The sequence below is a fragment of the Camellia sinensis genome, chromosome 9 (genome assembly GCF_055761805.1).
Source record: "Camellia sinensis isolate YWXY chromosome 9, ASM5576180v1, whole genome shotgun sequence".
Classification (NCBI taxonomy): domain Eukaryota; kingdom Viridiplantae; phylum Streptophyta; class Magnoliopsida; order Ericales; family Theaceae; genus Camellia; species Camellia sinensis.
Genome location: NC_138969.1, coordinates 51,261,413 through 51,274,160, shown reverse-complemented (window position 1 = coordinate 51,274,160; position 12,748 = coordinate 51,261,413). Strand labels below are relative to the sequence as shown.

At 28.8% G+C, this 12,748-nt stretch overlaps 1 protein-coding gene across 1 annotated transcript; it reads right to left on the bottom strand.

Annotated features, from left to right (window-relative positions):
* Positions 1-3,135: 3,135 nt before the first annotated feature.
* Positions 3,136-10,397, bottom strand: LOC114286549 (Octicosapeptide/Phox/Bem1p family protein). The gene is made up of 2 exons (XM_028229725.2): positions 10,194-10,397; positions 3,136-4,647 (listed from the first exon to the last, which is right to left on the bottom strand). The coding sequence occupies exons 1-2, from the start codon at positions 10,195-10,197 to the stop codon at positions 3,356-3,358; spliced, it is 1,296 nt and encodes a 431-aa protein (XP_028085526.2). The 5' UTR covers positions 10,198-10,397; the 3' UTR covers positions 3,136-3,355.
* Between the last annotated feature and the right edge of the window lie 2,351 nt (positions 10,398-12,748).

Here is a 12,748-nt window from a genome sequence, read left to right as displayed (position 1 = left end):
TGCATTGGAGATGCCCTAAGACATGATGGGTTGCATGATCTTGGTTACAAGGCAGAGAATAGGGAAAATGCTATAAATAAATAATTTATCAGAGTTTTTTACTATTAGACATAGAGTAAAAGCTCCCATGTATTCATTACTTTCCTATCTACTCAGAAAATCATATAAAATTTTGGTTCATGTATTATTGAATTGATAGTTTTTTTTTTTTTTTTTTAAAAAAAAAAAATTGAGATGAGTTTGGTACCTTCACTTCTCCCTACCCCTTTTTTTGTGAGCCTCAATCCAAACTTGCATAATGATCCAAACCGTCTATCTTAAATGTCTTGCAATAAAGGTCAACTATGCAAAAAAATAGTTTCATTGGACATCTATAAATACAGAAACAAATCATATTTTGTTTTAAAAATGAATAATAAATATGATTATAAACTTAAATAATTTATTTTATAAAACAAAATATGATTTATTCCTATGGTTATAATTGTTCAATGAAACTAATTTTTTACATGAATAACCTTTATAGTGACACCTACAAGATAGATGCTGGAATTATCAGTACGGGTCTAAATTAGGACGCACAAAAAAAAATATGAAGAGATATGAAAGAGAAATAAAATATGATGATAAACTCATTGGAACACTGTACTGCAACTAGAGCTAGCTAGTAGATGAGAGGCCATTACAAGTACTAGGACACACACATGAAGAAATCTAGGAATTTGATTCGGTTGGCCTAGCCTCCGTTTGGGAAGCGGGTTGGCTTTTTGGCTTTTTGGTTTTTTTAGCTATTTTAGCCTGGGCTTAAAAGCTTGGTTTGGAAAGGGCTTTTTGGCTTTTTTGAGTTTTTTTGTGAGAGAAGAATGTAATGATTATGGGTTGGATGTGATGTTTTGTTTGTTATGGCTAAAATAGCCTATTTTGTCTTTTGTGGCTAAAATAACCAAAAAAGCCCAAGAACCAACTTGCCAAACAGAGGCCTAGTAGATAATGTTCTCTTATCGAAAATGAACTTCAGTTTGGGTCTCACTTGTGTGTGATGTAACTTCCCCTTCTTTTCTTTTTTTTCTTTTTTCTCCATTGATTATATTATAAAAGGAGAATTTTCTACGAGTTCCATAACATTAATGTTGTGTTTGGTTGAGGGATTTGAGGAGGAATTTAGAAAGGGAAATGGAAAAGGTAGGTGAAATGTGAAAAAAATATACTTACATTTCACATAGTTTCACACACCTTTTCCCTTTCCCTTTCCAAATCCCTTCTCAAATCCCCCAACCAAACACAACATAAAATGTAATAGACTTTGGACACAAAAAAAAAAAAATATATATATATATATATATAATTCTTAAACCATTAGTTCCTATGCATCATCACAATTTGATCCAAATGTACTAATCTTATTAAAATGTGATATGTGCGTAAACAACTTAAATGATGTGCCAAGTAGTTATTTACTTATTTTTTAAGAAACTTTAAAATTTCTTACTTTCCTTCGATGCATCCGTTTGCCATGAAATTCATATATTTCAAATATATTCTAGTAGATCTATTAAGTAATATCTATATTCAATATAAAATTTTGAGGGGGAAATAGATAACTTTCACGGTAGAGAACTATGAAATTTTGCAAATAAAAAAATGTGAAAGTTGGCAAGTTAAAAGGAAATGAAAATTTTCTCATTTACCTAAATTTTCACAATTTATGTGGAGAAATGATGAAATTTTATAGTTTCTCAATTTTTGATATTTTCTCGGGTGAAGTACCAATAAATCTTAAAATGTAATTTTATGAATTGTTTAGTCTTTTTTTTTTCCTTATAAATCCAAAGATCCCATTAAAGTAGAAATTACACAAAAAGATAGTCACTTATACGTTTGGGTTTATTTTTGAGGGATAAAATTGAGTTTTTCTAAATGTGAAATTACACATTTGGACAATCCGCATTATAGAGGTTTTGAATTTTTTCCTCATTCTGGAACAAATCCTACATTACAAAAAAGAACGTAACACTCTAATGTAATGTACTAAAAAACTCCTTAGTGTACTTTTATCAAATGTAACAACGTAATACTCTGAACGTTTCTCAAACAAAACATGCTGATGTAACACACAAAAAACTCTTTAGTGTACTTCTATCAAATGTAATACTCCAATCAATGTAATCTCAAACGTAATGCTCCAATGTAATACACATAAAAAAACATTAAAAAACTACCTAGGGTACTTTTTCCAAATATAACACTCACAGTTTGAAATTATACATTTATTCAAAGCTTACTAAGGAATTTTTGTACTCATTTTGGAATAGTTTGAAGAATCTCACACAATTTTAGAATGGTTTGAAGAATCCCACATCCTTTTTTGGACTGTTACATTGGAATATTACGTTTAGAAAAAGTACACTAAGAAATTTTTGTGTGCGTTACATTGGAGTGTTATACTAAAGAGTTTTTTTAGAGTGCTAAATTGGAATGTTACACTTGGAAAAAGTATAATAAGAAGTTTGTTTAGAGTGCTACATTTAAGTATTACGTTTGAGTGTTACATTGGAGTGTTATAGATTGAAATTATATATTTGTTCAAAATTTACTGAAGAATTTTTGTGTTCCTTTTGAAATATTTGAACAATCTTACATCCTTTTAGAAAGTTTGAAGAATTTCATATCTCAAGTCATTTCAAATAAAAAAAGATTTTCATATAAAAATTCATCACAAATTTGATTATCATAGGCTTCTAATACATAAAAATAAAAATAAAAAAATAATAATAGAAATAGAAATAAGAGTATAACTGTAAATTTAATTTTTAAATAATATATTAAATCTATTTTTTCAAAATCAATAGGACTAATTGATTTATATAAAAACTCTTGAGACTAATCGGATCACTATTTCTCAATATGAGATTTATAAGTAAATTTTTATATTTTCTCAATTAATTTATGCAATTTGAGTCTATGCAGTTTATAATTCTTTTCATTTAATAGAAAATTGATGATATTTCCTAATAACCTTATTTAATATATAAAAAAAAAAAATCTGTAAAAATATCACAAAAGAAAGCACTATTTATCATACAACCAAATAATGTTTCCATTTACATTTTCCTTCTATCAAAACTCAAAAACCCATTTAACATTTTCATCACCGTTTATTTATTTTTTAATTATTATTTTTAATTATTATTTTTATTTTTATTTTTACAGCACTGAATTGAAGCACAATACAAAGACAACTATATTACAAACCAAATACAATACAACTGTTTTTCAGCATCAACCACACAAAACTCATATCCAAACAAAACAAATAGGCATACCATAGCATAACATAACGATAGCAGCCATATTATCAAGAGTGGGAGACCCGCTCCACCTTTGCCTCGGACCTGCTAACCGGCACTTCTTCCCCACTCGACACCATCATACCTGGATAAGCATTTCTAACCCCATAGTAATTCACACCATCGGGTGCTACTCTGCCCGACATCTCATAAGGATCCATTGTCGCCACTGGTCTCACTCCACCACCGTAGACCTGACCCATACCCGGTACCATCTGACGGAACCCAACTGGTATCTGACCCGGTGGTGTTGTGAATTGTTGAACATAAGGTGCCCCAATCGGAACCTGATGGACCGGAACATTCTCGCGGCCCGGTACATAATAAACAGGAATGTGCTGTAAAGTCGGGCCCTGGTAATGAGGATCCGAAACATAATGCCATTGCGGGTTTCCTCCATACCCGGGTTGTTGCATAGCTACTGGTTCAGTTGGCTCTGCAAAACTCCCAACCCGAACCTCCTTTGATTCAAAAACAGGAACCGGGCTGTCGGGCTTTGTTTTGACCGGCGGAAGACCCGGGATTGACGGCACACAAGACGGTGCCAGCGACGACGAGGTCGAGCAAAACGGGGAAGAAGTAACCGCAGCGGGAGACCCAGGATCCGAATTCGAAACATTGTCGGCTAAATTCAGTCGGGTCTTCGATTTTGTTTCTCTGGGTATCATCTCATCCGAGTTATCCAACCCGAAAAGATAATCCGGGACTTCAGACACAATTGAGGACACTTCGGATCGGCCACGCTCCAGACCCGAACCGGGACCCGCGCCGCCGTTGAGGGCATCGAGGAACCAGTGTTCTCTTTTAGCGGAGCCGTCAAGGAGGGAACTAATACTACTGGTCCTCGAAACGGCGTCGTTTGAGAAGAGGAAGAGTCGGAGCCTAGAGGCTTTGGAGTGTACCACGTTGTTTTGGATGAATCGTTCGTATTCGTCCATCATGTTCTCGACGTCGTCATCAGCAGTGACGGTGATGAGGGCGTCGAGATCTTCGTTAGGGAGCTGGTACTTTATGCTAATATTGGTTGTACCTGCGAGTTTGGAGAGCTTGTTGAGGAGAGATGAGAAGGTGGTGTGGCGGTTCACGGCGACGATGCGGGTGTCGCCGCCGACATAGCGGAGCTGGTTGTCGTGGGGCCGGGGAAGGATCTTGCCGCCGAAGCTGCACATGAAGCGTACACGTGGCTGGGTGATGTTGTCGTCGTTGATCGAACGGTAGTGGTGGTCGGAGCGGGGCGAGGAGGCTAGTGAGTCATGTGCGCCGGTGTCGAGGTCAGTCGGGTGGTGGTTAGAGGTCATTGCTGTCACGAAAAATAGAAAGTGTGTCAGACAAGTGAGAGAAATAGAAAGTGGGTCAGGTCAGATCAGAGAGAGAGAGAGAGTAATCAGTGTAAAGTAATAGATTCTGCTAAGCAGAAAGTGCTAGTTTAGTGCGGAAAATGTAAATGAATATTGGGAATGTTTGGGAAAAGATTTTTTCGGGGTTTAAAATAAGGGTTAATTAATGTTTCAGGCCTTAGAGGGTTTTAAGCGTAAATGGTGTGAATTTGTGATTAATGGAGGATAGGCCGGATGATTATCCAATTGATCGAGTGAAGGATTTGTCTATTGTGATTGTCACCTTGTCGATCGCAACTGTCAATCTATTTGTTGGATGATCAGCCCAACGACCAATTAAACAAATTCAAAACAAATTCGTGTCTCAATATTCGAGCCCTATAACTCGACTCTAAAATAAGAGTGTTTGACATAATTTGTATAAGTATATTTATTTAGGTTATATTAGTTATTTATTTATTTATTTATTTTGCATATTTTTTTTATATAAAAAGTTAAAATATATATTTATTTAGATCATTTGAAATATTTTTTTAAAAATAAAATAAGTTAAAATAATTAATGAAATAAAATATTACATTAAACTCATAATCATTTTATTTTTTCTTACAAACATCTCATCTAATTATAAAAAAATATAACTAACTTTTTAAATATAATTATTTTAATTTATTAAAATAATCTAAAATTAAAATAATTTATTAAAATAGTCTGTTTGGGGGCAATTGGAGGAAGAGAAGAGAAGAGACAATGGTCGGCGTATAGATTCGGAACTGTAAAGAATGTCTGCATATGGGGTAATATTGGTCACATTTTACTGTGATAAATAGAAACCTACTGTCTGGAAATTCATATTCACATTCCCCCCTCCCTTATTTTGTCGTTATCATAAAGTTTTAAATATTGATTTATTAAAAAACTATTTCATAACCATTGATCAGGTAATTATAATCTTTATTTTCCGACTTAAAATGGATAGAATCCGAATTCCATGTTTGGTTTGGTTTGATTTGATTTTTTTTTTAAAAGAGAAAACTATTAGTAGAATACTATGGTTTGTTTTGAAAAGCTCGCTTTTAATCACTTTTTTTTGTTTGTAGCAAAGTCAAAAGTTGACTTTTTTTGTATTTTTTCCATTTGGGAAGTTAGTTTTTAGTTAATAATAAAATTACAATTCTATCCTTTATGGGTCAAAATGTGCCACATGAGTGAAATTATAAATATTTTAAACAAAATAGGGATAGTTTGGTTATTTTATTATGATTTGACATCATAAACAAATATTAATAAAAAAGTAACTTTTTACCAACTTTTTAAATCATTTGTTTAAAAAAACTAAAAACTTGATTAAAAGTCAAAAAATCACTTTTTATCATCTTTACAAAATAGGCCTATGTTTAAATATAAAAAGAATTACATTAAACTACACAATTAATTATGGTAGAAGAACTTGTAAACAAATAAAGGGTAAATTACATAGAGTTTTAACATAATTACATTAATTTATCTTTTAATTTAGATAAAATCATCAAATTAATACAAATAGTGTGAATATATAAATATAAGGATAAATTACAAAAAATATTTCTTGAGATTTGTTTAAAATATGAATTGTCTCCTGTGATTTGAAAAATTACAAATATCTCCCTGTCAGAATTTTTTATTTAACAAAATTAATTGAAAAAGTGAAATTTCTAACTGTTCACCTATACCATAATAAAATTATCTGAATTATTAATTGAAATAAAATTTTAATATTATTAAAAACTGTTAATTAACTTGATGATTTATTAATAAAATGACCTAATTGTTATGAAATTAGAAACCTTAAGGGTATAATGTAATTTTTAGAACCACATGGGATAATTTGTAATTTAAGTAAATCTCAGAGATTGTGTTGTAATTTATCCTAAATATATATAACGTAAAATATATATTTCAATACAAAAGACATAATATTATTTTTCTTCAATATGACTAAAAACATTATAAAGAAAAAAAAATATCTTACTGTATATGTGAATTAAAATTTTAAGAGAATTTAATGTAATCATCTTAAACTTAGGGTTCGTTTAGGATGTGAATTGAGGCTTTTTGACTTTTTAGTTTTTTTGGCTATTTTAGTCTGGGACTAAAAAGTCTTGTTTGGGATAAGTTTTTTAGTTTTTTTTGACTTTTGTGAGAGAAAAATAAAATGATTATAGGTTAGATGTGATGTTTTGTCCTATTAAACTAAAAAAATTATTTTATCTTTTTATGACTAAAATAACTAAAAAATAAAAAAAAATTAACAGGTCAAACGAAGGCTTATAGAATTTATTATAATATATTTTGAATGTTAAAAGAGCTCAATCTAATTTATCCAAAAACAAATTATATATAAGAAACTCGAACGTACATATGATCTTATAACAACCACAACATCAATAAAAATAATAATATCACAAAATAAAATTTAAAAAAAAAAGAAAAAAAAAAGAAAAAAAAAAAAGAAGAAAGGGAGGTCCCAACCCTCGGTCTTCAATAATTTTGTGAAGTGATTGACATTTGCATGAAACAAAAGAGAAAGAAGGGTCTGAAAATCTAGTGGTTGGTATACAACGGACGGTCTTTTGATGTGGTAGTGGAGGGGGTGGTTTGGTCTTCTGTCTGTACACCCCAGCCTCAACTAATTTACCAAAACTCATCCTTGCGTCATGGTCGGTTCCCATTAAAAATAAAAAGTCCTATATATTGTCACCATCACAATTCACTTTCATTAAAAATAAAATAAAATATAATACCAAAAAAGTTAACCCCTTTAAAAAAAGGGCTAGGTTCTTTTATAGTGGACAAATAGAGTATTGTCTAAATTTATGAGATTTATTTCGTTTTTGTTTTGATAATATAAAATTTTTTACATGTTTATCATACATAATTTTTATTTTATTTTATATAAATTGATCTAATACTTATAATATTCATTTTGCTATATTTATCTCAAAAAAGAAAAGAAAAGAAATACAAGTGTATATTTTAAAATAAATTATATTTTAAAAAAAAATAAAAAATAATGCGATAAAATAAAGAGACTACAATCATCAAATCGATTTAATTTTTTTCATGAATGATATGTAAGAATAACTTTACAAAATAACTAATTTAAATTATCAAAACGAGATTCGTATTGAACTATATGGGTCAGAATTTTTTAAACTAAAAAGAAACCTAAATATAGATTACAAGCTGTCAATAATCCTCGTTGAGTAGAACAAAAAAAATAATAATATAATAATAAATTGTATAATAGTGCCGTCATTGGTTGGTTCATCATAATATAGTTGTGTTAATGTAGTAACTACACGTTAGTGACTTATATAATAGTGCCGTCATTGGTTGGTTCATATTGAAATTCAAAATTGTTCAGTATACAACATGCTTGTGTTTGTCCATCTAATAACTACAGGTTAGTGACTAGGGGTTGTTTGAGATGTAATAAATAAGTATATTTTTTGATTTTTTATAAAATATAAGTTGGGTTTGAAGTGATGTAGTAGAGAGGTGATGTGATTTAAATAAAATGATATGACTTAAATAGGATAGTGACTTTATAACTTTTTGACTTTTTTTGAAGATGCCAAACTTAACCTAAATAGTATTATTGGCAACAAAGAATCTTTTTATTACAGTCCATAAATGGGCTGTGACAACCCAACCTTGGATCATATGTAGGTGGGATCAAACAGAATCTCTTAAAAAATCATATTACAAAAATAATTGATGATAGATATCTCATAAAAGAGTATGTTCTACATGTGAGTCTCATATTATATGTTCCATATCCGTTGTCAGACATTTATGTTCTATTTTAATAATGTGATAGGAGTCATATGAGTAAAAAAAATTAAAACATTTATTACTTTGTTTGTATAATATTTTTCAAAAAAAAATAATAAAAATGATTGAGAGCGTAGCTGTAATGTGTGGTAGGTTATTCTTGCAATCAGACATATAGTAAGCTACCTAGTAGGTGGGGTATGTGATGTACTCACCCCTCCATTCCAAAATCTTGGGCGGCACAACCTTACTAAAAACTTGATAATTCCATAGACAAGACATATAATCAAAATCATAATTCAAGAATAATTTAACAATGACCTTACGTCTAAGTTATCAATTTAAGCAAGATTACCATTGGACTTGAGGAGAAGATAACATAAAAACAACAAAGCCAAGCCAAAAAGACTGTGTTGTGATTAATAAATCCAATTTTAAATTTCTAGAGCGATTTGTGGAAGAAAATAAAAAAGTGAATGAATTTTTCTTTCCCTTGAAAATCACTCTACAAATCCAAACAATATTAGAAAAGGAAAAGAATATTTGAAGCCATCAATGGAATTTTTTTATGGAAAATTTTACGGAGCGTTTGCGTTTTTCTGGTTCTCAAAAACAATAAAATGCAAAAACTAATACAAAAACTTGCTTGACAATCTCTTTCCAATAACCTTTCGATCAAGTTTTCAAAAAGACTCTTTATTGTTTTCCGAAAATACTTTAAAGTAATTTTCTAAATATTTTAAAAACCAGTTTTTGTATAAATGAAAAATTAGACTATCTAGCTAGCTTGGTTGTTGTAAAACTAGTTTAGAGAAATGCAAAGTACAACTATAGTAATACTTTAAAGTGGGGTGTGTTTGTTTCTTATATATCTTTCAAAGGAAGGAATTGTTTAAAGCATAAAAGAGACAGTTGTGGTTTGCCGGCCTGCCCATCAAGGAAGGGAAACAAATAAGAGAATATACTAAAATTATTGTTATAGTATCTATCACTCAAATTTATGGATCATGGCTAGTTCTGCTATCTTCTAAATTCTACTATATGTATAAGTTAGTAAAAATTGTCCAAAGCAACAAAAAATAATTCTGACTAAATATTATTCTCGATATATATGTGCAAGAGCGACTATGCACATGTTATGCATGTGCAAAATCAAATAGTGGGAGAGATGGTTTAGAGAAAGTGTTAAAATGAATTGTTTTAAAATGTTATTTTCTTACATTTTAGACACTGTATATAATTGAAAAAAATATATTATATTAGGATAGATTCGATACAAGAATTGGTGTTACACAATTTTATTTTTGTGAAACACTAAAACGACCTCATATTTGTATCAATACCAATAGAAATATAATGTTTTGTTTTATAATATAGTATAAATAATGAAAATTTTGAAATACATAGAATTCAATGACAAAATTATTGTGAATGAGGAGTGAAGGCTGCAAGAAAATAAATTATGAAATCACAACCCAATAATTCTCCTTAATACCCTAATCAAAAACATAAATGAAATATAAGTAGATGATTGAACATAAGGCAACAAATTTGTTTCCACCAACAATAATTGAAAATTCATATATCACTCATTTCCCAATCTAATCAAACCAAATCTAGGAAAAGAAAATCAGAGGGAACACCACTTTGATATATATATATATATATATGTATATGTGTGTAGAAGACATACCCATTGATGGGCTCTGATAATCTCTTCTTTTGAAGTTTGCACAAGGATTCTGTTGCTTGATGTCTCCTAGAGAGAGAGAGAGAGAGAGAGAGAGGAGTGGAGGGACTGCAGTAGGTGGGGAGGATGGGAGAAGAAGGGTGAGGCTTTTGAAGGTGGCCAGCTGAGATGGGTCCCATGTGTCCTATTCTCAGTCTTTGCTCCGACGTGGCTGCCAATTATTATTTGTCTTTATATAAGAGTTTGCTTTAATTCATATGTTTAAAAAAAAATATAATAAATATTTTTAATTTGACATAATTATATTTAATTTTTTTATTTTTTTTATTAACATAACAGTTAATTTTTGGTCTCATCATAAATTCGTTAGTTGTATAGATAAAGAAAATAATAATATCGTCTTTTTTATATTAAAATTTTTATTTTATTTTATTTATTTTTGTATATCATCTGCATTCGGTCATTTTAATATTACTAAAAGAAAAATTAATATAATTACATCAAAATTATAAAATTTAATACATTTTTTTCAAATCTTAAGAAAAATTAATATAATTTACTCTAACAAATAGGTCCACTTTGTTTTTAGATACCTCTCACAAAATTAACTAATCGTAAGCACTAACAGACCAATATTATGTTTATGATGATATTAGATTTTGCTAAGAAAAAATGGTCCCAGCACAGGATTGTACTACTGTCTGTTCATCTTCACTAACATTATTTCACGTTAAATTATTGTCCCCGAGTTGATAAAATACAAGTCCCACTAACATTTTTTAAGCATTATAATTTATACCATTATTACATCAAGCAAAGATGATATATAAATCAGGTGGTCAATTGATTACATTCACAACCCATGGTAATCATGTAATTTTATTATCTTTATCTTTAAACAATAATGATAAATATAATTTTAAAAATATATAATTTTAAATTTTGTGCACTTAGTAAATAAAATATAGTTATCAAATTAATTTAATTATTGTCATTATTATTTTTGAATGATTTACACAAAAAACTGATAAATGAACCAAAAAATTGTCAAAATAAAACTCATATAATAGACTTCATAGACTGGACTAGACCATCTGATCGACTAATCCTGTATTTGATTGAGGGATTTGAGGAATGATTTAGAAAGGAAAAGGGATAAGTAAGGCGAAATGTGCATAAAATATACTTATATATCATCTAATTTCACACACTTTTTTCTTTTCATTTTCTAAATTTCTTCCCAAATTCTAAACCAAACACAGTGTAAGTGAACTGAGAAGGTACTTGATTCTATTCTCTCACCTGTGAAACTCATGCTTAATGTTATTTTCAAAGTAACTAATTCTTTGTAATTATTTAAGTGTAGCATGTTAGATTCAAAACTACTTTTACAATTTAGCATTGCTTTTCATTAATCAATAATTAATGTTTCACCCATACTATGTGAATTGTGAATTGTGAATTGTGATTTTTATGTTATTTTATTTTTCACACATAGAAAAAAGAATATAATAAATGCAGCATATCTTCAATCAATTATTTATTTTTCTTTTTATTCAAAATTTAAAAATAATGTACGGGCAAAATTTATAACTAAATTAAGAAAAAATTTATTTCTAACGACATTTTTTTACTTCTACATAAATACTTTAAAAAATAAGCTTGAAATAGGTAGCCAATATAAAATATTATACATTAAGTAAAAAAATGTGGTTAGCAATTATGCTTACATAAATTTATTATAGTTTTAATTTTAGATTTTTTAAAACAAAAAACTATTTTAAAAGCATTTTATTTAGTTAGTATCAAATATAATTTTCTTAGCAAAAAAGAAAGTTATAAATTTTGTTGCAAATTTTTAAATGTCAATTGTTAAACATTTTATTCTACTTGCTTGTTTGTTTGTTGTTTGCTTTGGGAGTTTTGATCTTTGATCTTTACTCTACATTCATCATATTATTTTATTATTTTTCTTCTTGCTTGATTTTCGCATGATATTTCGTTCATAGTGCATCTCTGAATGTATTAGTAAAAATATCATGTATTTAAAATGTAAAAAATTACAATATATAGGAGAAAAAAAAAGTAATTGTCCAAAACTAAAACTATTTTTTTTAAAAAATAAAAAATAAAAACAAAAATGAAATTGTTTGAAATAGAAAATGATTTATGTATTTATTTATTAATTTTTAAAAATAAATTAAAAAAAAAACAAAGAAAACTATATATAAAAAAAGTACAAAAACTAAACATAAAATATAATACAAAAATAAAATAAAATAAATGAATTATAAGATTTTCAAGAAGTGAGACTTGAAAATAGATTTTGTAAAATCTTGTGTATTCATATACTTTTTTGTGTATGCTTTTTGTACTTCTAATCCTGAGAATGATATTGAAATAATTTACACTTCTTACATTAGGTCCATCTAATAGTTTTAGCAAGTACAAATGTAATAAATTTCATAACAAAACAGAAATAATTTTGAGATAAAGTATTTAAGAAAAATGAAAGTAACATTTAATAATGTGTAGAAGCACACCAGACGTTTAATTAG